This window comes from Festucalex cinctus, chromosome 4 (genome assembly GCF_051991245.1).
Source record: "Festucalex cinctus isolate MCC-2025b chromosome 4, RoL_Fcin_1.0, whole genome shotgun sequence".
Lineage (NCBI taxonomy): Eukaryota > Metazoa > Chordata > Actinopteri > Syngnathiformes > Syngnathidae > Festucalex > Festucalex cinctus.
In genome coordinates this window covers 23,016,981-23,038,693 of record NC_135414.1, presented here as the reverse complement: position 1 = coordinate 23,038,693, position 21,713 = coordinate 23,016,981, and the positions used below count along the sequence as shown (strand labels likewise).

General features: G+C 40.0%; 3 protein-coding genes across 4 annotated transcripts; all 3 read left to right on the top strand.

The window, feature by feature from the left end:
* The first annotated feature begins 8,367 nt into the window (after positions 1-8,367).
* Positions 8,368-10,568, top strand: LOC144017159 (trans-1,2-dihydrobenzene-1,2-diol dehydrogenase-like). The gene is made up of 4 exons (XM_077518453.1): positions 8,368-8,437; positions 8,533-8,691; positions 9,944-10,014; positions 10,352-10,568. Exons 1-4 carry the CDS (start codon positions 8,368-8,370, stop codon positions 10,445-10,447), a joined length of 396 nt encoding a protein of 131 aa, XP_077374579.1. The 3' UTR covers positions 10,448-10,568.
* Positions 10,569-11,247: 679 nt separating this feature from the next.
* LOC144017818 (trans-1,2-dihydrobenzene-1,2-diol dehydrogenase-like) lies at positions 11,248-15,115 on the top strand. 2 transcript variants are annotated; one of them, XM_077519754.1, is made up of 8 exons: positions 11,255-11,372; positions 11,761-11,784; positions 12,054-12,165; positions 12,266-12,429; positions 12,979-13,231; positions 13,360-13,484; positions 14,230-14,380; positions 14,837-15,115. In XM_077519754.1, the coding sequence occupies exons 1-8, from the start codon at positions 11,283-11,285 to the stop codon at positions 14,944-14,946; spliced, it is 1,029 nt and encodes a 342-aa protein (XP_077375880.1). In that variant the 5' UTR covers positions 11,255-11,282; the 3' UTR covers positions 14,947-15,115. The 2 variants fall into 2 exon arrangements, with proteins under 2 accessions (XP_077375881.1, XP_077375880.1); XM_077519755.1 differs by lacking the exon at positions 11,761-11,784 and having other exon boundaries at positions 11,248-11,372.
* A 1,360-nt stretch (positions 15,116-16,475) lies between these two features.
* LOC144017817 (trans-1,2-dihydrobenzene-1,2-diol dehydrogenase-like) lies at positions 16,476-21,712 on the top strand. The gene is made up of 7 exons (XM_077519753.1): positions 16,476-16,764; positions 18,280-18,391; positions 18,456-18,619; positions 19,003-19,255; positions 19,326-19,450; positions 19,617-19,767; positions 21,467-21,712. Exons 1-7 carry the CDS (start codon positions 16,675-16,677, stop codon positions 21,562-21,564), a joined length of 993 nt encoding a protein of 330 aa, XP_077375879.1. The 5' UTR covers positions 16,476-16,674; the 3' UTR covers positions 21,565-21,712.
* Position 21,713: the final 1 nt, after the last annotated feature.

Here is a 21,713-nt window from a genome sequence, read left to right as displayed (position 1 = left end):
GAATGATCATTTTCAACAGAGTTTGAGTTTTAAGGAATATTTTGGCCAACTTTTATGCAGAGTGTTCTGAAGAGCTTTACAGGGAGTAAAACACCGAGAAAATGTGGCGTGTTTACAAACATCTCATTCAACTTCCCTTTCTAATCCTGGCGCAGCCGTCAGGATTAAAAGAGGGCCGTTGTTGTATGAATATTTCATGAGTGCACGTGTCACAAGTAGGAGGTTTAGATTAGCTCGCCTTTTTCTCCCGGTGATTAGAAGAGTCGGCAACCTTTGTTGTATTTATTATTTGCTCTACTCGATACTTCCTCTACTCAGAGTTAACTAACAGAGGCGGAGCAATCGCTACTCAACAGTCACCAAGCTGGAAAGTGTGCATCATCAATTATACAGTTTGTTACCGGAAATAAGCCCTCTGGTATAGTGGAAGCAATTCAAGCTAACAATGAAATTTGGACCTTATTATTATTATTGTTTTATGCCTCCCTATATTATTTAATCAAACATAAATCCATCCCTTATTAGGATCATTGGTAAAATGAAGCCTATCGCAGCTGATTTTTTAGAATTTTTTGTATGTATTGGAAAATATCAAAAGAAAAAAAGGGGTGTGGGGGAATTCACCAAAAAACATCCAAGTAGATTCGGTAATTTACTTATTCCAAAGTTCAGTGCCTAATATCAACCTATTTTGGGAGCGCTTCGGTTTACTATATGAGATAGTGTGACTAACCGGCTGTGTCCAATCAGCAGGCGGAGTGCCTGCAATGAAACGTCTTCTTAGTCTGCGTGGAAGGAGTTGCCGAACGAATGTGATAATCCTCCGCCACCCCCTCCAACCGCATAAAACATGATTTCATTTGGAGAGAGATAACGGCGAGGTGAACTCCACTCCACTCCACGCCAAAAAAAAACTAAAAAAAAACTGGAAAAATGGCAGAATTGATCTTGGGTGGTTTAACTTGGTCGAGTAGTTCCATAAAGGATCCTTTGTTGCCTCTATGGCTTCAAAACTGACATTGACGCCATCCATCGAGATCTGTCCAACGATGGGATGCAGTCCAAACAATAGCAGTCCGAGCTTGTAGTAGTGGACAAATGAAGCTTTATGAAGCACTTGTATTTTTTTTTTTAACTTCTCTTGATAGCACTCTTGGTTTAAAGATGCAGTGGAATTTCCATAGCGTGGACTAACCCTTCTTTAAACCAAGAGCACCATCTTAAAGGAGTAAAAAAAAAAAAAGTATCACGGGTGCTTCATGAAGCTTCATTTCCCCATAACTACTAGCTTGAATGGCAACCTGTGCAAGTCACCTATCCCCCCTTTGGTACCCCAAAACACTAGCTAAACTGAGTACAACAAAATCATGCACAAGAATTCAAATACAATTACAATATGAGAAAACACATTGTATTGAAACCCCAACACACATTACAGACCTCTTGGTTCTCTACTACAGTTAGTATCAGAAGTTGGATAGACACTGCCACATACTTCCCGAAAACGCCCACAAAACCACAACACACCATCTTGGTTCCTTGTTCTCGGCTACAATTGGTGTCAGAAATGGAACACAAAATGGAACAACACTCACATCTTTATTGTTTACTTTTTCCCATTAGTGTGCGTGTGAGTGTTGTAACCTATCCCTGAAATCACAACATGTCTCACTTCCTGGTTGTCCGCCAGTCACCAGCCACAGTAATCATCAACTATTTCCTCAGTGAAATCCAAGTTAGTGCTGATTTGTTCCAGATTGTATAATGATGATGATGATGATGATGATGATGATGATGATGGTAATGATGACGAAGGCTACAGTTTGCTGCGGATGTTCTGAGTGATATCACGGCTGAGAGGCACGGTCACGCAGTTGAATATGCAGGTGCACAGAAGCTTTCCTGCAGCAAACAGGCAGCTCTCCCGTCAAAGGCGTACTGAGGCGTAAAGACACACACGTGGACCACACACACGCAAATCCACTAACAACCACATCTCCGCTCTCAGCCACTCTCTGCCACACGGATGGCTGATAAAAATATCACAAACCCTATCAGGCAATTAAACAGAGGGAGACTCAACCGACTGTGTTGTCTGCTTAATGGCGGTAGTTTGTGTTACTGGGCAAGAAAGGGAAAACTACGGATTTCAAGCTAGCATAGCCGTACTCATAATCCTACCGCAAACCCAAACGTAACACTTAATCCCAAACCTGAACTCCTAATAATGCCCAAAACTATAACTATAACTAACTAAACCATTGGGGACCTCCCTCAGACCGTAATGGAACCTATCATCCTCAGCGAGCACAATTATCTCGCCTCTCACGTCAACATGTGCTCCAAGATGGACTCAGTATCAAATCATGACAAGGTGGCGCCATCCCAAAGTGAACGTTCAGATTCATGCTGCAGCTAATGGGGACTCCACTGATGGATGAGATAACTTCTTAAGCACTCAAAAGGCAATAAACGGCCATACAAAGCTTTATTTGTTGTTCATTAAAAACCCTTGTTCACGCTCCGTCAGATCGAGGCGCCGCGGAAATACGTCTCAGTGCATTTGTAATCATAAAAACACTCATTAATAAAAGGCATCTTCTTGTATTTCGGCCGTTGGCGAGAGCAACAAATCATTAGCTTTTATGAATACAAATTACGGGTCACCCCAGCGAGACGTTGCAAGTGTTGCATCAGAGCAAAAAAAAAAAAAAGAGCTTTTTTTTTCATCACAGATGTAAAGATGAGGTCGACTGAGGGCCGCTTAGGGATAAAAATGCAAACTGTTTGCTACTTAGATGTGGATTTTTACAGACGCCATTAAGCGTTTAGTTTTCCACAACTGTCCACGTTCCCTGTGACGGCAGCTGCTAGACAGGGTGTCTGGGTTGTCACGACGACCCTCTTGCCCAACCCCTTCCTCGTGTACAAGTATTGAGTCTTGTGATGTCTTTCTCTTTTTGGTTGTATGTGCTGAAATTTTTCTTTTTCCCATATTGATACTGTGCAGACATTTTGAGTGCTCTATTTCATGAGTATAAGATTTGTTTTCCCCATTAAAACCCTGACATAGATGATCTGACACATGCATTGCACGGGTAATCCATTAGAGGGCAGTATCACCCAGCTGATGGCTTTTCCAGCGACCTTGCAAGAACACCCCAATTGAGAAAGGAGAGCCACCTATACTCATTAACAGTGTGAAATATTCTTTCTGATTTTTATGTTTGACATGTCTGTTTATTATTATATTTTTGACCTTTATAAATGTACTAATTTAAAACATTGTGACCAGATGTATCGAATATGACACAAATCATATGTGGAAGTTTATTTTCCCAAAAAATTAAAAATAAAAATAAAATAAAATCTTTGTTAAAAAGCACCAATTTACATTCTATCTACTCATCTTAAGGGACATAGTAACTGCATAAGTATGATAAATCCATAACACATTGACCCACTGACCCAACCTAAAACACAATCATAACAACTTTCTCAATATCTCTTTACCTGTTTTGCAACCTGCACTCAAAAACCAGTCACCACTCTGAATTCATTGAAATCGGAACAGATGAAAAGTTCAAATAGCCGCTTGCTTGCTAAACATTGCGTATGACTTATGTTTCAGTCCACTGTATGAGATTCATTCAAGCAACCAGCTCTGAGGGCCCGCGGGGACATCACCGCTCGGACTCATCATTCTGTGGCCAATGTGGATTTGCAGGAAGAGAGAAATGACGAGTGATAACTGGATGTAAGGGGTCCTTTCTTCCCCCTCCCCGTCATCAGCACAGGGGGGCTCAGATGAAGGGCTTCGGCTCAAGCAAGCTCGGGCCCAGCCTGCTCTTGCTCCATAGATCAGCCTCCCAGTGTGTGTGTGCTGCAGACAGAGATAGTGACTCTCAAAGGGGCCGCCGCTGCCACAATGGTGGGCGGCTCAAAAGGCTCGCTCTCCCCTCAATCACACTTTTACTAATGAAAAAAAAAACAAAAAAAAACCCGGCAGAACACACTACAGCGTTGGAAATGAATGACTGATTCCCTCAACTCATCCCCGTCGAGCCCTGTCACCTTTCTTCTGCAGTGACCTTGAGATGAAGGAGTTGCTTCCATTGCTGCTGCAATGCAAAAAAAAAAAAAAAACACAGCGTGCCTCTCGTGACAGCTGGGAAGGAGCGAGGAAGAACCTTCCACTTGTCGGCATTAATCAAAGAGGGATCAGGCCGCCTCTCTCCGGTCCTTTTTATTTCCCATTAACATCAAGTATGCTGATGAAATACAGAGCAGTTAAATGGTAACTAGTTTAGCCACAGTGCATCTGCTACTATCTGCCTCCAATCCCATTCAAAGGAAGTGCGCCGTAAACATCAATAACCCTGCGTGCGGATGGCGATCTTGCAAGACCATCCGGACATATTGGATTTTCATAGAACATAGCCAAGGACAAGGAGGACAGTCTTGAAAATAATTTCTTGTGCATAATAGTTCACAGTCTCTGGGTAAACATGGTGGACAATGTATTTGCCCACAATTAGTGTGATTCTAATGGGAATTCAGTTCTCAATACTGACCAACAATGGTACCTCAAGGAAGCATTTTTAGTCACTTAAACTAAATTCAAAATGGAGGCCGCATGTAGCAATACGAGGGAATTACTGTTATGTGCTGAGGTTGGATCACAAAAAACGCAGACACAAATAAGATTTTAACTATTTATTCACATCGAGAGGCGTGGAACAAACTTGACTGGACGAGAAACAACGAGAGTTGCACAGAGGAACAGAGGTAATAATCCGACAAAAAACCAACACATACTTCTCAGAAGGCTTATATAGACAGCGAATCGATCTCATTGGTTGTGGCTAGAGGTGTGGGTAACAGGACTGACATGGAATTATCTGATTGGCTGTTGACTAAATAAAGAGATTAGAGATTCCTGACATCACATAGCGTATTACGAGTTAAAACTAGATGCTGTTAAATAACTTCAACACAGATACTTGACCTCAGTTCAAAATAGACACTAGACCACACGGTCATGACCCAAACATAACCTTGACCCCAAATAACACACAGGTAACACGGTCATGAAAATTATATTCATGAAACATTTTAAATAAATTTAATACAAATTAAGAGAAGTATATTTTACTCGTACATGGCTCAGCTTCAGTAAACAGGTAAGCCATGATTGGTCGCCTGAGCTCTGAGCAGCTCGGATGTAATCTTCAGGTTACAGCAATTGTCAAAATGGCCGCCCCTAAAATGGATTAAAATGGTTGGATTTTGCTCCTTAATTCATATTCTACAAATACAATTTTAATCTAAATACTGCGCTTACGGTAGTGGGGCTGCAAAGAAAGAACATATTGACAATACAATTTTGTGGTTGACTTCCCCTTTAAGACAATCTGCTGAGTGGGACTATGTTCGTTGGTGACCTGTTAGATGCCATTCAGATGCGTCCCTGCGGAGATGATGCAAGAATTCTTAATAAAAAAATAAATAAATAAAAGGGGGGGGGGGGGGGGGCATGACATCGGTGGCGTGTCGTCGTCCTGGCCCCTCTGAATTAATGAGACTTCCTTCTGCGAATGGAGCTGTTGAAAGTCAGGGTCTGATCGTGTTATACGACTCGACTCACAAAAAGAGGGAAGGGGCTTTAAGCGATAAGTTTCATGTTGGGGTCTCCTTCAAGGTCTCCCGACACCTGAGTCTGTTGGCAGGCGGCACTGAACTGATTGGTTGATTCACACCAATTTAAAATCCGGTTGCCGTGTCAGGTGACACCTTCTCAATCACACTCAGCACCTCTTTTCCCCAACACCTGTGGTGATGTCAGTACATGGCCCTGCGGCCTTCTTTTAGCCAACCGCCGACCAGTTACGTCCTTTATGTCCTGGGGCTAAAATGTTGATCTACTAATTAGAATATGTTTTAGTCATAAATGGTAAAAAAAAAAAAAAGAGGCTATTGTTAAGATATTTTGGGGGGGAAATCCTCCATATAGTAGCTTTAAACAAACTAAAACAAAACAAGTCACTTGAATGAAGCACAATTAATGGTGATTGTTTCTTGAAGATGTAGATGTGTACTTTTAAAATGACGTAGTATGTAGCCTATACTACGAATGGCCACCAGGGCACCCCATCACTTCTTGCTTGGGGCTTCTGAGAAATGTTGCTACGCTACTAGCAACAAAGCTATGGCAACATTTAAATCGTTAGCATTGTTGATTTTCTCTTGTTTCAATTAGATTATAGTAGAGTTACGTTGAGTTTTTTTTTTTTTTTTTTTTTTTTTTTTTTTAAAGCTTGCCCGAGAAAAAGTTAATTCCCATGGTAACGTAAAGAGTATTGGTAGGAATAGGCCAACCCAACATAAATTTGCATACAAATTGGCCAGCTGGTACCTTCTTGTTATGACAACGGTAGAACACACCTGCTTAGGGCTCATTTTGAGTGTGAAACACAAAAAGGCATTGTTAAAAAGAAAAGAAAAAAACAACTTGGGCCATTAAACTGCCACAATATATGATCATCTCATCTCTCTGGAGTTTATGATTAGAAAAATAATCTGCTCAAGACACAATTGGATGGAAGTCATATAGAAATGGAGATTATGACGGTCAAATAAATTGCTTCACCAGCTATTTCTGACTTCGATTACTCAATTGGAATCCTCAGATGGAATTGGATAATCAAGTGATAAAAATATATTTTGGGAAAGGTTTGGCTCTATATTTTTAAATTACCCAAAATAAAATCAAAATAAATAATACTCAAAATACCCTCTTACATTTTTTTTCTAAACTTTACAATTTCACTTTTTTTTCTTTTTTTTTTTTGCAGCCCTTTGTTTAATTGAAATTTATCATGAAAATAAACATCCATCCATTTTCTTAAACCACTTGCTCCTCACAAGGGTCGCGGATGAAGATAAGCATTTTTTGGGAAAACATGCTTTACATTTATATTTTGAGATCAGTAATTCTCAGATTTAAAAAAAATAATAATAATCTGTATTTTTAAAATCTGCTCTTTCACCATATCTTCCAAATACAGGCTGCGAGTAAAGACAGCTGACAACACAGTGCCCCCTTCTGATAAAATGTGGAAGCATGTTTACCACAAAAGGAGGTAATATTTAGCTCAAGGGCAACTGAGCTCAGCTGATGCTTTCTTTTTTCACAGTCATCCTATCTCATCTTTACTAACCCTGCTCAGCCAGGAGTGATACAACAGTGTTTGCTTCTTTTATCAAACAGAACCTTGGATTGACCTGTGCTTGCAACATTAAACCCTCACCAGAGTGTCAGTTGTTACAGATTGTTAATCAAGTACTAAACCATTTCATGGGAAAAGACCTGTGTCAGCAATAAAACCATAACCCATAAAGCAAGTGTTTTGGTGCTTTGGAAGGTGACACAAGCACAATCTCTCCGGCATATAAATACAAGACGCTCTTCTCACCAAGGTCACACCTCAACAGTCGCGAGACAACAACGGCCTCCAGCATGGCGACCCGATGGGAACTCTGCGGCGCCGGGAAGATCAGTCACGACTTCAGCATGGCTCTGAGGGCTCTTCCTCCTCAGGATCACCAGGTTTGCAAAACAAGAAGCTCGTCGTATGGTATCCTCACTCACCGTAGGCGGCCTGTTATTTGTCTAGATAAGAGCCATCGCTTTGAGAAGTTTGGAGCTGACCCAAGACTTCGCCAAGAGGCACGGCGTCCTTGAGGCGTACGGTAGCTACGAAGAGCTGGCCCATGACCCAAATGTTGGCGATTGCTGCATGAGGGAAACTGTTTTTGAGTTAGCAGAAGTTACAGATAATTAAGAATTAGTGATTTGAATCTTGGTGAAGAGTGTGAATTGTTGTCATTCAAAAGTAGCCTATTGGAACAGCAACGTCAATTCCCATGTTTATCTTGTACACTGAAGAAATCTGGGGTTCAGATCAAAATATGAATAACAGAATTGCAGCTTTTATTTCATATTTACATCTGGATGTAAATACCAAGAAATAAAAACTTTTGATTTGAAACCAAAATGTCTTCAGAATGGAATTGACGTTGCCGTTCCAATACTTTTGGAGAGGACTGGCAATGTGTCCTATGATAGGCTGGTGACCAGTCCACAACATTTGAGTACAGCAATGGGAAAGCGTGCGTTGTTTCGAGAGACAAATTTCACTCTTCTTATTGAGATACCAATGTTATGAAAAATGATAGTTTGGGATAATTCCCATACTGTATTCATATTACTACAAATGTGTTATACTTGGGAGTGCTGCACACAGAACACTGCGAGTTCTCTTCCTCAATGCTGGCAAAAACGTTCTGTGTGAGAAACCTTTCGCCATGAACTCCGGTCAGGTCAAAGACCTGGTGGACGCCGCCAGGACAAACAAGGTCTTCCTGATGGAGATCAGTCAGCTGAGGGTAACTTTGGGAACAACATTATCGATTGTTCATTGATGTTTACACAAAATGGGCCACTTCATTGGCCTTGTTCGACATGTTTAGGATGGTCATTTGTTTACCCTATAACTCTAATCCCTATAACAATAAGGGTTCTAAACAGGTTTGACAACATTGGCGTGTACTGCCTGCAGTTTGTCCTGATGGCGTTCGACGGCGAGAGGCCAGTATCCGGCCATGCCATGGGGGCGTTGCTCGACTCGGGTATGAGTCAGCAACTTGGGATTAGTATCATTAACCACCCACTGTGGATCAGTGATCACAAGCTGCTTATCCTCGGTGTCTTAATTCTCAGCAAAGTTCCTTATGGAATGCAGAGATGAAGAAAGTACAGTACATACACACTGTAACTACCAAAATAAAAGTACAATGATTGTGACTGGTAAAAGTAGAAGCACGATTCAACTTGTACTTGGCTTTCCTAGCATTGGGAATTGAGTAACAAAAAAAATGCTAAATTAACTAATGATTACTGAAAAATACAATACTTGTAGGCCTATGCACTTTTTCAGATTAGATGACACATTCATAGGCTAGTCACTAGCTGCTGATGTTTGGCTTAGCTAGCATAGACAACCATGCCATTTTTGTAGTTGACATTGTCAAGCAATTCTTCGAAATAAAGACATGACTTTTTTATTTTTAATTAATACTACCTTCCAAAAAATAAAATTTCAAACCAATAAATTCAGTGTCACAGTAACACTCAAGTCACATTAGCATTGTAGAAGCGTGGCTAGCAAATAGGCTTACAGCGCTAATTGCTATCGCTAACATATTGCTGGACATCACATCGGTCGCTGTGAATATTCAGCAAATAATCAGTTGAGTGGATTAGTCAAGTGAGGCTAAGATTACCGCAGACTCTTCTTTAACTGTGGTTGATTTTACTTTTCTCTAAACGTGTTTTTTTTGTTGTGTTCTCATTCACAAAAAGTTGATAAAAGTAACAAACCTATTTTGAAAAAGGAGGAGAAAATACAGCCATCATTTTTAGGTAGTAAAAATAAAGTCTTCATAAAAAGAAATGGGTGAAGTACAGATGCCTGAGAAATCTATGAATGTATACTAACAAATTATTTGTCCCACCGCTGCTAAATTGCAACCCCTTCTTCACATGGAAAAGCGCAAAGTTATCTTTTTAAAATGTCAGACTAATCCAAATCCCTCCCCGGGGAAGCACAGTAATACGGCGGACTGACAGGCAATGTGGACCTGCTCGTCTCGCAGCCAGATAACCTTCCGTGAAAGACTGTCACATTATAACTGTGATTTCCTTATCTTTCGCCAACCGACGTGTTGCACCATTTAATCATCTCCTAATAATGATGGTGTGAAATCAGATTCCCCCTGTCATCGTTTCTCCCAGTTTAGAGCTCCATTCACCTAATTGAAATGTGTTTTCTCAATGTTCCGTGAAACAAATGGTAACCATGACATTTTTGTTCCTCACAAGGAGTGGATGCTTCGGTGGTCGTGGTGCTGAAATTCTCCAGGAAGAGGATGGCCACATGCGCGTTCTCCATCGCTGGAGACGGATGACATCACCAAGCTGGAATTCCCAAAGCATTGGAAGACTGCAACACAGGATCTCAAATCATCTCATCAATCAGAGCATGCCATATGGCATAGCAGTTGTAGGACTCCTGGTTTTCACCAAGATGACACAAGTTAGAATCCCAGTATGGGAACTACTGTAGAATCTTAGTCTGAAATGCCACAATTGCCTTTTGAACGTTTTCCAATACTCCTAAGAATGGATTTGTCAATTGTATTGGATCTGGTTTGTGTAGCCAGGTTGTAGTTTAAAAACACACATGCCCTTCAGTCAGTCATAGAGGATAATGCGACTCCTCTTCATCAGATCTCAAGGAGAGCCCCCGTATGCCTTTCACTCACAGAAATCATGGATGAAATCAGGAAGCAGGTGGGTGTCGTATTCAGTCAGGACAGCCATTGACATTGCTCAGAAGCCTGACTGCAATCCACTGAGACTGGAACGGATGAGATGAGACGCTGTATGAACACATGCACAAAAATGAGTCAGTGGCCACTCTATTAAAGATACAATTAAAAAATTATTGTGCTGTCTGTAATTCTTCCACTTGTGGTCTGATTTTTTTGTTTTTTTTAAATTAATTTAGCATACTCATACTCTCATAAGAATGTGCTTACTTAAAAACATTTTCTTATTCAATATTGCAAGAGTTAATATTTTTAAACAAAGAAAAAGTACAATAAATGTGCTCAATTAAAAACAGACTTTCATGGTTTTCTATAAAGTATGATAATCAAGACATTTTCCAACATGAGTGAAACTAAAATAAAAGTATTAAATGTGTATGGATCTTTTTAATAATCGATGCTAAAAAGAAAAGTTTTTTTGCCATAATAAAAGAAACATTTAAATACTTCAAAATATTTGATCACTTATGAGAATCTGGAATAAATATATATTAAAAGCGTTCCTAATTTTACATTAAAATATATATTTTCCTTTGTTGTGTAATAATGAAATGTGTCTTCTAACATCTGGAAGTAATTATACTTCTTCTGTATTTACAATTAAATAGCAGACAGTATAATAAGGAAAAATACTAAACAAATTCAAATATATATCTTCCATAGCAGGCATTTTTGTCTAGTGTAGTATTAGTTTACTACAATAAACGACCAGGCAAATAAATAAATGAATAAAACAAAAGTATTGTATTGTAATAAGTAAAACTTTGTCTCCATCTATCGGCATCATGCTGCAATTGCAACCGGATCCACTCTCTGACCTCTTCCAAAACATGGCAACCAGATGGGGGATCTGCGGTGCAGGCAAGATCAGCCACGACTTCACGGTGGCCCTAAAAACTCTTCCGCCAGAAGACCACAAGGTATCAGTGCCTGTGCAGATAGTGAATCCCTCGCTCCACATTTCTATTGCTTCATCCAAGGATTCGGTTTAGCGTTTGCAAAAGAGACGTCTAACCAGTGCAAAGTTTAAAGGTCAACCACGTTTATTTGCCGTTTTTTTCTCGCTTCCAATTGGTTATTTACGCTCCAAAGTGCACATCAACGACTCAAATTCTGGTGCCACTTTCATAATTTGACATAATAGCTTTTAGAATGTTCTTAGGGCTAATGTGTGCATGTTACGGGCCAGTGCTAATATTTGTAGTCATGGGAACATTTTCCACCATTTATTTTTGATACATTTGAAGTATTTTAGGATTTCACTTGTGTGATACTTAATAATCCATGTAATGCGTGTCCTCATTTTAGGGTCATGCAGCCGATGGAAGAGCAGTGAGAGCACATGGGCTATTGACAAACCAAAAAATAGCAACCAACAACAACAACAACAAAAGCACACTCACATTTACACAAACTACAGTTGAGATCCTTCAACTTAAACCCAGACCATAACAAGGAGAGCATTCAAAGTCCACAGAGGAAGGCTGTAGGCTAGCCAAGATCCAAATTAATCACCAGCTCACCATAAAACAAATATTGTTTTGTAAATGTTTCTATGAGTTTAAACGGATGAATTCACGTATCAAATTGTGTTCTAACAGATTGTAGCTGTGGCTGCCCGCAACTTGGAGCGTGCGCAGGAGTTTGGCAAAAAGCACAGCATCCGTGCATCATATGGCAGCTATGAGGAACTGGCCCAAGATCCAAATATTGGTTGGTTTGCATAAAGGGCCCTGTGGGTCAAATGTGGACAGTCGGCTTATCGACTAAAAAAATAAATAGATAACTGACAGATGTCTGTGTGTGTTTTCAGATGTGGTGTACGTCGGCGTGATCCATCCGTTCCACCTGAAGAGCTGCTTGCTGTTCATGGATGCAAAAAAAAATGTTTTATGTGAGAAGCCTCTGGCCATGAACGCTAGGGAGGTGAAGGAGATCCTAGACTCGGCCAGGAGGAACAACGTCTTCCTTATGGAGGTGATTGCGCTTTCAGACAAATCGAACCCAAAAGCATCTTAATGTTTTGTCAGAAAGTAATCCTGGGAGAGCTTTGTTTTTTCCAATTCTTTTTTCCCCCAATTTTTGGGTAATATTTTTCCCCGTTTTTTCTGAAGTTTTTTTTTTTTTTTTTTCCCTGTTTTTTGGATTTTTTTTTTCCTGTCATATAAACAAAATATATTACAAAAAACATTCTGAAAAACATTCCATACAAAAAATACATTTGGAAAAACAAACTTAAAATGTATAAAAAACAAAGTGACTGTTTCCTAATTATGAAAAATCATTATCGTAACATAGATATAATTATTAAAATTGCCTCGCTCCCGTTTCAAGGTAGAAATTTTTGTGTCAACTAATTTTTGTGGTCTACTTTCCATCTATCATAATAATGAATCAAACTGGTAGCACTTCACACAAATCAGTGACCAAGATTTATTCAAAAAGGTATTTTGGATTTGATTTGATATTTTTGCCCTTTTAAAATGTACTTAGTAACCTTGCCATATCAAACCTGGTCTGTTTTAGGCCGTGTGGAGTCGATTCTTCCCAGCCTCCGTGGAGATCCGGCGGCTGCTCTCTCATGGCGAGCTGGGCGAGGTGAAGATGGTGAGGGCCGAATTCGGCCAGCCCCTCATGCATTTGCCCCGATCGATGGACAAGGAGCAGGGCGCGGGGACGATGCTGGACCTCGGCATCTACCCGTTGCAGTTCTCCATCATGGCATACGGCGGAGAAAAGCCCGAGAGCATCAAGGCCTCGGGGGTCTGTACGGAGACGGGTACGTACGAGGACGTGATTTTCAAGTTCGGATCTGGTTGTCTTGGGATAAGACTGACCTCTTTTATGAGACACTACTGAGGTGTTTCCAAATTTCTAACTTGTCCAACTTTTGGTGTGTGTTTCCAGGCGTGGATGAGACCGTGGTGGTCATGCTCAAGTTCTCCAAGGGCCGCATGGCTGTGATCACATGCTCCTCGGGGCTGCAGCTCAGCAACGACGCCGTCATCGTGGGCACCAATGGCAACATCAGGGTAAGTCGCAGGGAATTTTTTTCTCTCCTGAGAACATTCGATTCAATTTCAATTAGAATCGTCACTCGCCTTCGGTGCTGGTTGGCGTGGGTTCGCTTCCCCACCTGGGAGACCATGTAGGATTGTGTGCGTGTTTGTGTGAGAGGAAAAAGAAGAAGAAAAAAATAATTCAATTTCAATTCTAAATTTTTATTTCATTCTTTAAAAAAAGAAATGAAAGGGGACAGAAAGAAGTAAAACTTGTGGTATCTGCCCCTGATCATAAAATAAAATAAAATTGAAACAATAATAATCAACACAAAATAAATGACATTACGTAGTCAAGATGCTATTATGGTAACAAAATGATTCAAGAGCATGACCTTGTGCGATATATATTTGTCCAATAATTGATCTTTTATGCATTTTTTTTTTTTAATACAAATGGACAGATGATTTAGTTATGTAATCCAGATTGTTCCACAGACTAACAATAATTTAGAAATGTATTTAGGAAGATCAAATACAATCCTAGAGGGGCTTAACAGATTTATGACAGAGCTATAGCCCCCTCGCCCCAGTGTAGCACCATCCCTGTCAGCTCTACCAGTGTGAGGACTCCACTTGTTAGAACTTGTGCACATACGAGGAATGTTTTTTTTGTTTTGTTTTTTACACCGCCCAAACTCGAGGGACTGCTTGATGCACACTTAACAAATAGAATTCAAGTATGAATGCCGATCACATTTCATTGTTTGTGCTATAGATCCCTGCTCACATGTGGTGCCCCACATCTGTGGTGGTGAACGGGAAGGAGAGCAAGTATCCTGTCCCGGATCCATCCTTACCCCTCAACTTCCTCAACAGCACCGGAATGCGCTACGAGGCGGAGGCGGTGCGACAGTGTTTGCTTAAAGGTATCGTGACAAACTCTGTGAGCTGTTGATTCAATATTTTCTTGTTTTTTTCAAGCTGGGATGAACTCTGTCCTTTTGCCTTAAACACACACATCTAAACTCAAGTGACCTTTTGGTGTAACATAATAAACTCATAATGCTTCTTCAGCTAAATGTACTTGAAATATGTATGACATTGTGAACATCACATTATCAAACTCAGAAAACAGGTGAGCTGTGATTGGCCATTACCTGAGCAACTGTGACACCATTTTCAGTCAAGTCAAGTCACATTGTGATGCATACATCAGTCTACTGAAACGCAAACTGTTAAATATGGCGCCTCTGAATAATTGTCAAACTGCACACGGAACTCACAGACTACAAACTGGAGTTCGTCGGAGATAATATTTTGGTGAGCAACAGGTTTAAATGAACAACAATTTATCTACCTACACTGTGTTTTGTCTACGGCAGGACTGAAGGAGAGTCCGGTGATGTCCCACGCCGACTCTCTTCTGTTGGCCGAAGTGGAGGATGAAGTGCGTAGGCAGATGGGCGTGGTCTACAGCCAAGACTCTAGCTAAGGGGCCAACCAGAGACAATGAGACAAGTCTTTAGGATACAAAAATAATTTTTTGGCATGATGCTCATTATGCATTGTGCTCTAATTGCACAATTTTTTCTTATTTTTCAATAAATACACTATAGATAAATATACATAGGGCACATTATTTTTGAAACCGTTAAATAAAAAGTGCTAAAGACATTTTTGGTGTTGGTACTAATTCAACAATATTATTGCAGAGTAGCGAAACACGAAATGTAGAACTTTGCACTATATATGAATATAAACATTACCTGTCAATTTTTACAGTATCAGTTGTGAGGAAAAAAAAAGACCTACCTAAAACGTAATAAACCCCAATAATGTAATAATTTATTACATTAAATAAATTTATTTCATTATTGGGCTTTATTGCATTTTTGATCAAGTGCAACTTTTGTTGAGATTTCAGGCGTATTTACATTTTCAGGAAAGTGCAACATTATAGAGTGTTAGAGGCAGCACAGTGGTATGGTGATGTCAGGGTTACCTTTTTGACATTATTAAACACGACACAAAAAGGAGAGATGACAGTTCAGGGCTCACGAGGAGAGAGGAACTGACATACAATTCACTCCTGCACTCTCTGAAGATTCATCTCCTCACCCTCTCTATTTATTTGGTTTTCCACACCCCTAGTTACATAGATGTTCCAACCCTAAAAATGCAAATTCAAGGCATAGTTGGAACACAGTGTACTTGTTTGTCTAGCACATGTGGCTCACTGTCAGGTGATCTAGATTTGAATCTCCATTGGAACATCTTTATGTGGAGTTTGCATGGTCTTTGGCGAATCTGGTTTCCTCTCATTCTGAAAACATTGTTTCATTGAAGACTAAGTGTCAAATGTTGTTGTTTTGTGTTTAAATTAGTATGTTTTAGAACGGAGCATTTAATGCGATGCATCCGTACCACCAACTTACTGCATGGAACATTAGCTAAGGGACAGGAAGTGAAACTGTCGCTCTGCGGTTACACGTCTTCCATAAACATGCGTGGCAGCTTAGCCTAAGCACACTACACATCAGCTCTTCACATAAAGCCATAGTTACATTTTATAGCATGTTTCATACAGTTCACACTGTTTCTGTTACACTTCTGGATCTTCAACTGCTAAAAGGAAGACGCACTATTAATGTTGCACTAAAAATGGCTGCAGCTCACATTGTTAAAAATGAATACAAAGCATGAGCATTGTTTTCACATCGAAGGCATAATTTTCTGCTACTGCTCTTGGAGTGGATCACATGAGGAGAATGTTGTGGCTAGTGGGTATTTTTCCACTTTGCTGCTTTTCTGGCTTCTTGGATGTTACATAAGTTGTGTGTTTGTGTGAAATCTGAACTGCCTTTTTGGCACTGTTACCTTTTTTTGTTTTTGTTTGTCTGTAGAAGCTTGTTGACCTTTCATAGTGTGCATATATGCTTGACCTCCCTATATGAGCAGACTGTCTCTCACTCATCCTGCAAAATGTACAAACTGCCTAAGGGGTGCAAGTGGAAAAACCCCAAACCACACCATGATGAAATGAGCTTGAAATCTGACACTTCCTGACGTTTGCAATAAGCGAGCCAATTGCATCCCATGAAAGAGGATCACATTCATGGGCGGCAAGAATTTCCTGTTGCGCCTGACTTGGAGGATACGCACCCACTCAACAAGTCTGACTTTTTAGCTGTCGCTCGGATCTGCTCGCACGCTCGAAAACATGGCGACCAGGTGGGGAATCTGCAGCGCTGGCAAGATCAGCCATGACTTCATGGTGGCCATGAAAACGCTTCCACCTGAAGACCACCAGGTACAACCGGGTGGTGAGATGCTCATACATACCCGTCGAGCACGTATGGCTAATTTATAAGTTTGCATATTTGTTCAGTACTTCTGCTTCTGTCTTGTGCAATACTAACTGGAAGTTTACACTATTGTCTGTGTGCAGCATTTGCTTCATGTTAAGTAACTGAAAATGTTTTTTTTGGGAGGGGTTAACATGCATAACCCTTTGAAATAACTGAAAAAAAAAAAAAAAACACCACAAAAACTACAAAGAAAAACCCTGCATAATCCTTATAGAGTTATTAGTCATTTATTTTCAGATAATTTTATTTGGTGTATATTCAAAGATATATTTGATATTTGGTGCTCAACAAATGAATTCGACAGTCATAAAAATGAGACGTGAGCGTCCAGCATCAGGAAGTGCTTTAATGCAGACGCTTTCGATTTGAGTGAACTCACTTTAATCGATTGGAGAGATGAAAGTTATACTTATGGATGTTTGCTACCACTTTTTTCCGCCCAGATCAATACCAGTACAAGTACTCCACTCTTGAGTAGTCACCGATACTTATATATCCCAATATCATATTTTTCCTGCCTTAAAAACGTGTGAAATTAATGGCACATTTATATTGTTCTAATTTCTAGTTCTGGATCATAAAACAGCCTCATAGTCGCAAATTCTGATACCTTGAAGTAATAAGGCCTGGTATTATTTGTGGTACTATTGCTACCCCCCCCCCCCCCCCCCCAGTTTTTGTGAAATGACAATTAAAATGTAACACTGAAAAATATGGTGGATTTACCAAAAAGCCATCTACGTAATAAATGGATATCACCAATGCATTTTTTTGGCATGCAACTGACATTTTGTGGTAGTCAAAGTTGTTAAACACTAGACAGTTTATCAAATGTTACTGAAATTGAACTATATCAACATCAAACCTGAAAATAAACCCAGTATTTAAGCATTTGTATTTCAATTTAAGTAGTATTTCATTGATAGTGTTGCGCAATCTAAAAGACAAACATTCAATAGTTAATTTTTGTTGTTGACGAAATAGGCTGACTAGTTCGAAATGTAACCTTAAACGAGACGTTAATACGAGAGCTTGAATCTTAAAATAGAAAATTATTCTTAATGATATTACAAAGTGCAGGCTGCTGTTTGGACTGAATTGGATTCTATATGAAAAATGCATGCCTTACTACATACAACACATGGAAGATGAAAGCAATGCTAAGCAACTTTTAAATATTTATTGGCCTAATAGTCTTGAAGACTGCGTGTGCCTCACAGTCGAAAAGATCTCGGTTCAAATTTCTGTCCCTAACAAAGCTGAAGATCAGCTTTGTTATTGGTCGAGTTTGCTTGCCTTAGTAATTTTGTACCAATGTCTTTTTGCAATTTTTCCTTCTCCCGTTTGCTTCTCTGGCTGCAGTTCAATCACGCCTCTTAAGAGAATGCAACCCAACAGGAAATGGAGAAAATTTGAAGACTTTTTTTTCTTTTCTTTTCTTTTTTTCTCTCTGACAGGCCGTGGCTGTGGCTGCCCGCAGCTTAGACGATGCCAAGAAGTTTGGCAAAACGCACAACATCCCTCGAACGTACGGAAGCTACGAGCAGCTGGCCAAAGACCCCAACATCGGTCAGTGTCAGACCTGTTTGCTCTATTTTGCGAATTGTGTTCCTATAAGTGTCTGTGCGTGCAGATGTGGTGTACATCGGCACCATCCAGACCAACCACCTGAGCTCCTGTTTGCTCTTCCTAAACGCCAAGAAGCCCGTCCTGTGTGAGAAGTCTCTGGGAATGACAACTAAGGAGGTGAAGGAGATCTTGGCCTGTGCCAAGAAAAACAAAGTCTTCTTCATGGAGGTAATTCAACAGCAGGCTGACACAACCGGATCACTAAGGTTCGATTGTTGTAAATAATGAAAACCATTAGTATAGGACAAAGTACTGTAATGTCGAAACAACTCCCTCCGCCACCCCCCAATGTTTGGGCTCCCTCTAGTGGTACACCGAAGAATCATGGAATTTAATGTTCCAACTGCATGTTGCAGTTTCTTAAAATTTTATTTGAATCCATTACAGCACAGTTTTTGAGAAAGGTTCTTTTGTATTAAATAGATTTTTTTAAACAGCTTTTTGAGGCATACGTTTCTTTAAATTCTCATTTAAAAAAAAAAAAAGAAAAAAAATACTGTACTTCCTTACCGTACTCAAATTAATCCAGGCAATCCGTGGATCTTTTCCAGGCCATTTGGGCCAGATTTTTCCCGGCCTACCGCGAGCTCCGGAGGCTTCTCGCCGAGGGAGCGATCGGTGACGTGAGGATGGTCCGATCCGAGTTTGGCCTGTCCGTGCTACCTCTGGCCAGACTGGAGCAAAAAGAGCTTGGCGGAGGAGCGCTGCTGGACATCGGCATCTACCCGCTGCAGTTCTCCATCATGGTGTACGGCGGCGAGAGGCCAGAGAGCATCAAAACCGAGGGAGTCATCCTGCCTACTGGTAATGAAAAATAAGAGAGACATGATTATAATTATGAAGCACATCTTTTATATGCCAATGTCTTTTTCAGGAGTGGATGAGACCTTGGTGGTGACGCTGAAGTTTTCCAAAAACAGGATGGCCGTGTTCACCAGCTCCTCAGGCTTGCAGCTCTCCAACGATGCCATCGTTGTGGGCTCCAAGGGGTTAATCCGGGTAATGATGACTTGTGTCAACTTGCATGCAACCGCCCTGCTGTTCCCTATAAATGCCTTGATTGTTAAACAAAGCCACACTAATCATCGCACACACAGAATGGTGTTCAACAGGTTTGTTGTTTTTCCTGAATTGGATTTCCTCATGCCTGCTTGTGTGTTCACAGTTCCCATCACACATGTGGTGTCCGGAAGTCATGGTGGTAAATGGGGAGGAGAGAAGCTACCCTCTCCCGGAGCCCCACTTGCCCCTCAACTTTGTTCATAGCACAGGCTTACGCTACGAGGCTGAGGAGGTCCGACAGTGCTTGCTCAAAGGTATGACACTACTGTGTGTAAGCGAGCGATATATGGGAATTGCTCCCCACCAAAAAAAAAGAAAAAAAAAGAAAAGAAAAAAAAAGACTTTTAATTGCAATGTAAGGCATCTGCACATTTTCAGAGGATTTTTGTTAGACATGTTTATCTCATGCATCATTTTAAGCAGTTAAACTACTGTCCTGCTAGTATTGAAGTGGAAGTCAACAATAAACATTTCTTGACAATATGTTATATGTGACCTCACTAGTCTAAACATGATATTCTGATTAATATTACATTTGTGAAATATGAGTTATGAAGCAAAATCCAGCCATTTTTAATCATCTCAGGGGGCGGCCATTTTGCTATTTGCTGTAACTGAAGATGACAATGTTGCTCAGGGCTCAGGCAACGGCCAATCACAGCTCACCTGTTTTCTGAAGCTGAACTGTGATTGGTTGTTACCTGAGCAACGTTGTCATCTTCAGTTGACGTCAAGTGGCAAAATGGCCGCCCCTGAAATGAATAAAAACGGCTTGATTTTGCTGCTTAACTCATATTGTATTACACAAATGCAATATTTATGAGAATGTCATGTTTAAAATAGCGAGGTCACATATATTATTGTCAAGAATATTTTTTGGAGGGTTGACTTCCTCTTTAATGAAAATATCCAAATATTACTAACAAATGGAATTTTCACAATGTTTTGGTTAAATAGGGTAAAAAAATGCACGCTTTTCATATATGATAAGGAATTTACAGGAATGTATTGGATTTTTTTATTTTTTTAAGAAAGATAAACATCTTGCAGCTAACAGTTAATCCTGCAATTTTAGTTGGTTTTCTGCTAGTGCAAAAACACTTTGGAATTGCCAGGATTTCTGCATACACCGGGTATAAAATTTGATCTAGTATTAACCTAAGTCACAATAATAGTCTGCTTAGACTAGTACAACACTTTTTTTTGTATTTATTTACACACCATGTTAACTTTCACAGAGTGGAAAAGTACAATTATGTAAACCCCTGTGCTCCTGACTGAGGTAAATCAGATCAGGAGACAGCCAACCACAAGTTCACGCCATATGACAACTTAAGATAGGAGATGTTAGTTAAAACTGTACTGTCTTATAAAAAAACAAAAAACATTTGCACGAAGCAAGGCTCAATGTGAACCATTCCTAGCACATAGTAGTTCCCACAATACCTACAATTAGTAGTACAACTCATTCATTAGTTGACAGTATTCAATACTCTATAAATGGAGAAAATCCAACCCTCTTGTTACTCTCCCAAGGATGACTCGAAGAGCACAGATTAGTTTAGGAAAAGTTGGTTTAGTCTAGTGACCGAGTCACATTTTGTTTAGCAATATATGCTGCAATCCAGGGAATTCCAGAGGATTCACATATTTTCTCTTGCACTTTTCACATGCTTTTTCTTAAATAACTGAAAGAAGTGCTTTCCAGTTAACTTACGCTGCAACATTAACTTAAATGTGTAAAATTGACATTTTTCTTAAAAGCATTAAACATTTAAAAAAAAAAGAAAAAAAAAAAGTTATTCATTTCCAAACCCTTTCTTGAATTTTACCAGAATTCATTCCTCACGGCTGTCCGCTTGTCTGCATAAGAATCAGTAATGCTATTCACCTTGTCGGTGGATGGCTGCCTATCCGAGTAAGCATGTCACATGTAGCTTTTCTCCATTGCAGGAATGAAGGAGTGTCCCATCATGTCTCACGCAGACTCTCTGCTGCTAGCTGAAGTCAAAGAGGAAATTCTGAAACAAGTTGACGTTGTTTATGATTGAATTTCCTTTTTTGGGGGGGAAAAGCTTTATTTTAGGGGTGTAAATGTCTTACTTTCAAGATGAATGATCCCTTACAGATTTTTTTTCTTGGCTAATTTGACCAGAAAAGAAGAAGATCTTACATAAATAAAGCACATGCAAAAACAGAG

Bases quoted from the DNA above. Each gene is read 5' to 3' on its own strand.
- LOC144017159 (XM_077518453.1), top strand. From the start codon at position 8,368: ATGAACTCCGGTCAGGTCAAAGACCTGGTGGACGCCGCCAGGACAAAC. The intron at 8,438-8,532 runs GTCAGCTGAGGG...CGACATGTTTAG, and splicing joins GGTCTTCCTGATGGAGATCA to GATGGTCATTTGTTTACCCT. The intron at 10,015-10,351 runs GCTGGAGACGGA...CCTCTTCATCAG, and splicing joins CCACATGCGCGTTCTCCATC to ATCTCAAGGAGAGCCCCCGT.
- LOC144017818 (XM_077519754.1), top strand. From the start codon at position 11,283: ATGGCAACCAGATGGGGGATCTGCGGTGCAGGCAAGATCAGCCACGAC. The intron at 11,785-12,053 runs GTGAGAGCACAT...GTGTTCTAACAG, and splicing joins ATGCAGCCGATGGAAGAGCA to ATTGTAGCTGTGGCTGCCCG. The intron at 13,485-14,229 runs GTAAGTCGCAGG...TTTGTGCTATAG, and splicing joins GCACCAATGGCAACATCAGG to ATCCCTGCTCACATGTGGTG.
- LOC144017817 (XM_077519753.1), top strand. From the start codon at position 16,675: ATGGCGACCAGGTGGGGAATCTGCAGCGCTGGCAAGATCAGCCATGAC. The intron at 16,765-18,279 runs GTACAACCGGGT...TCTCTCTGACAG, and splicing joins TTCCACCTGAAGACCACCAG to GCCGTGGCTGTGGCTGCCCG. The intron at 19,256-19,325 runs GTAATGAAAAAT...TGTCTTTTTCAG, and splicing joins GGGAGTCATCCTGCCTACTG to GAGTGGATGAGACCTTGGTG.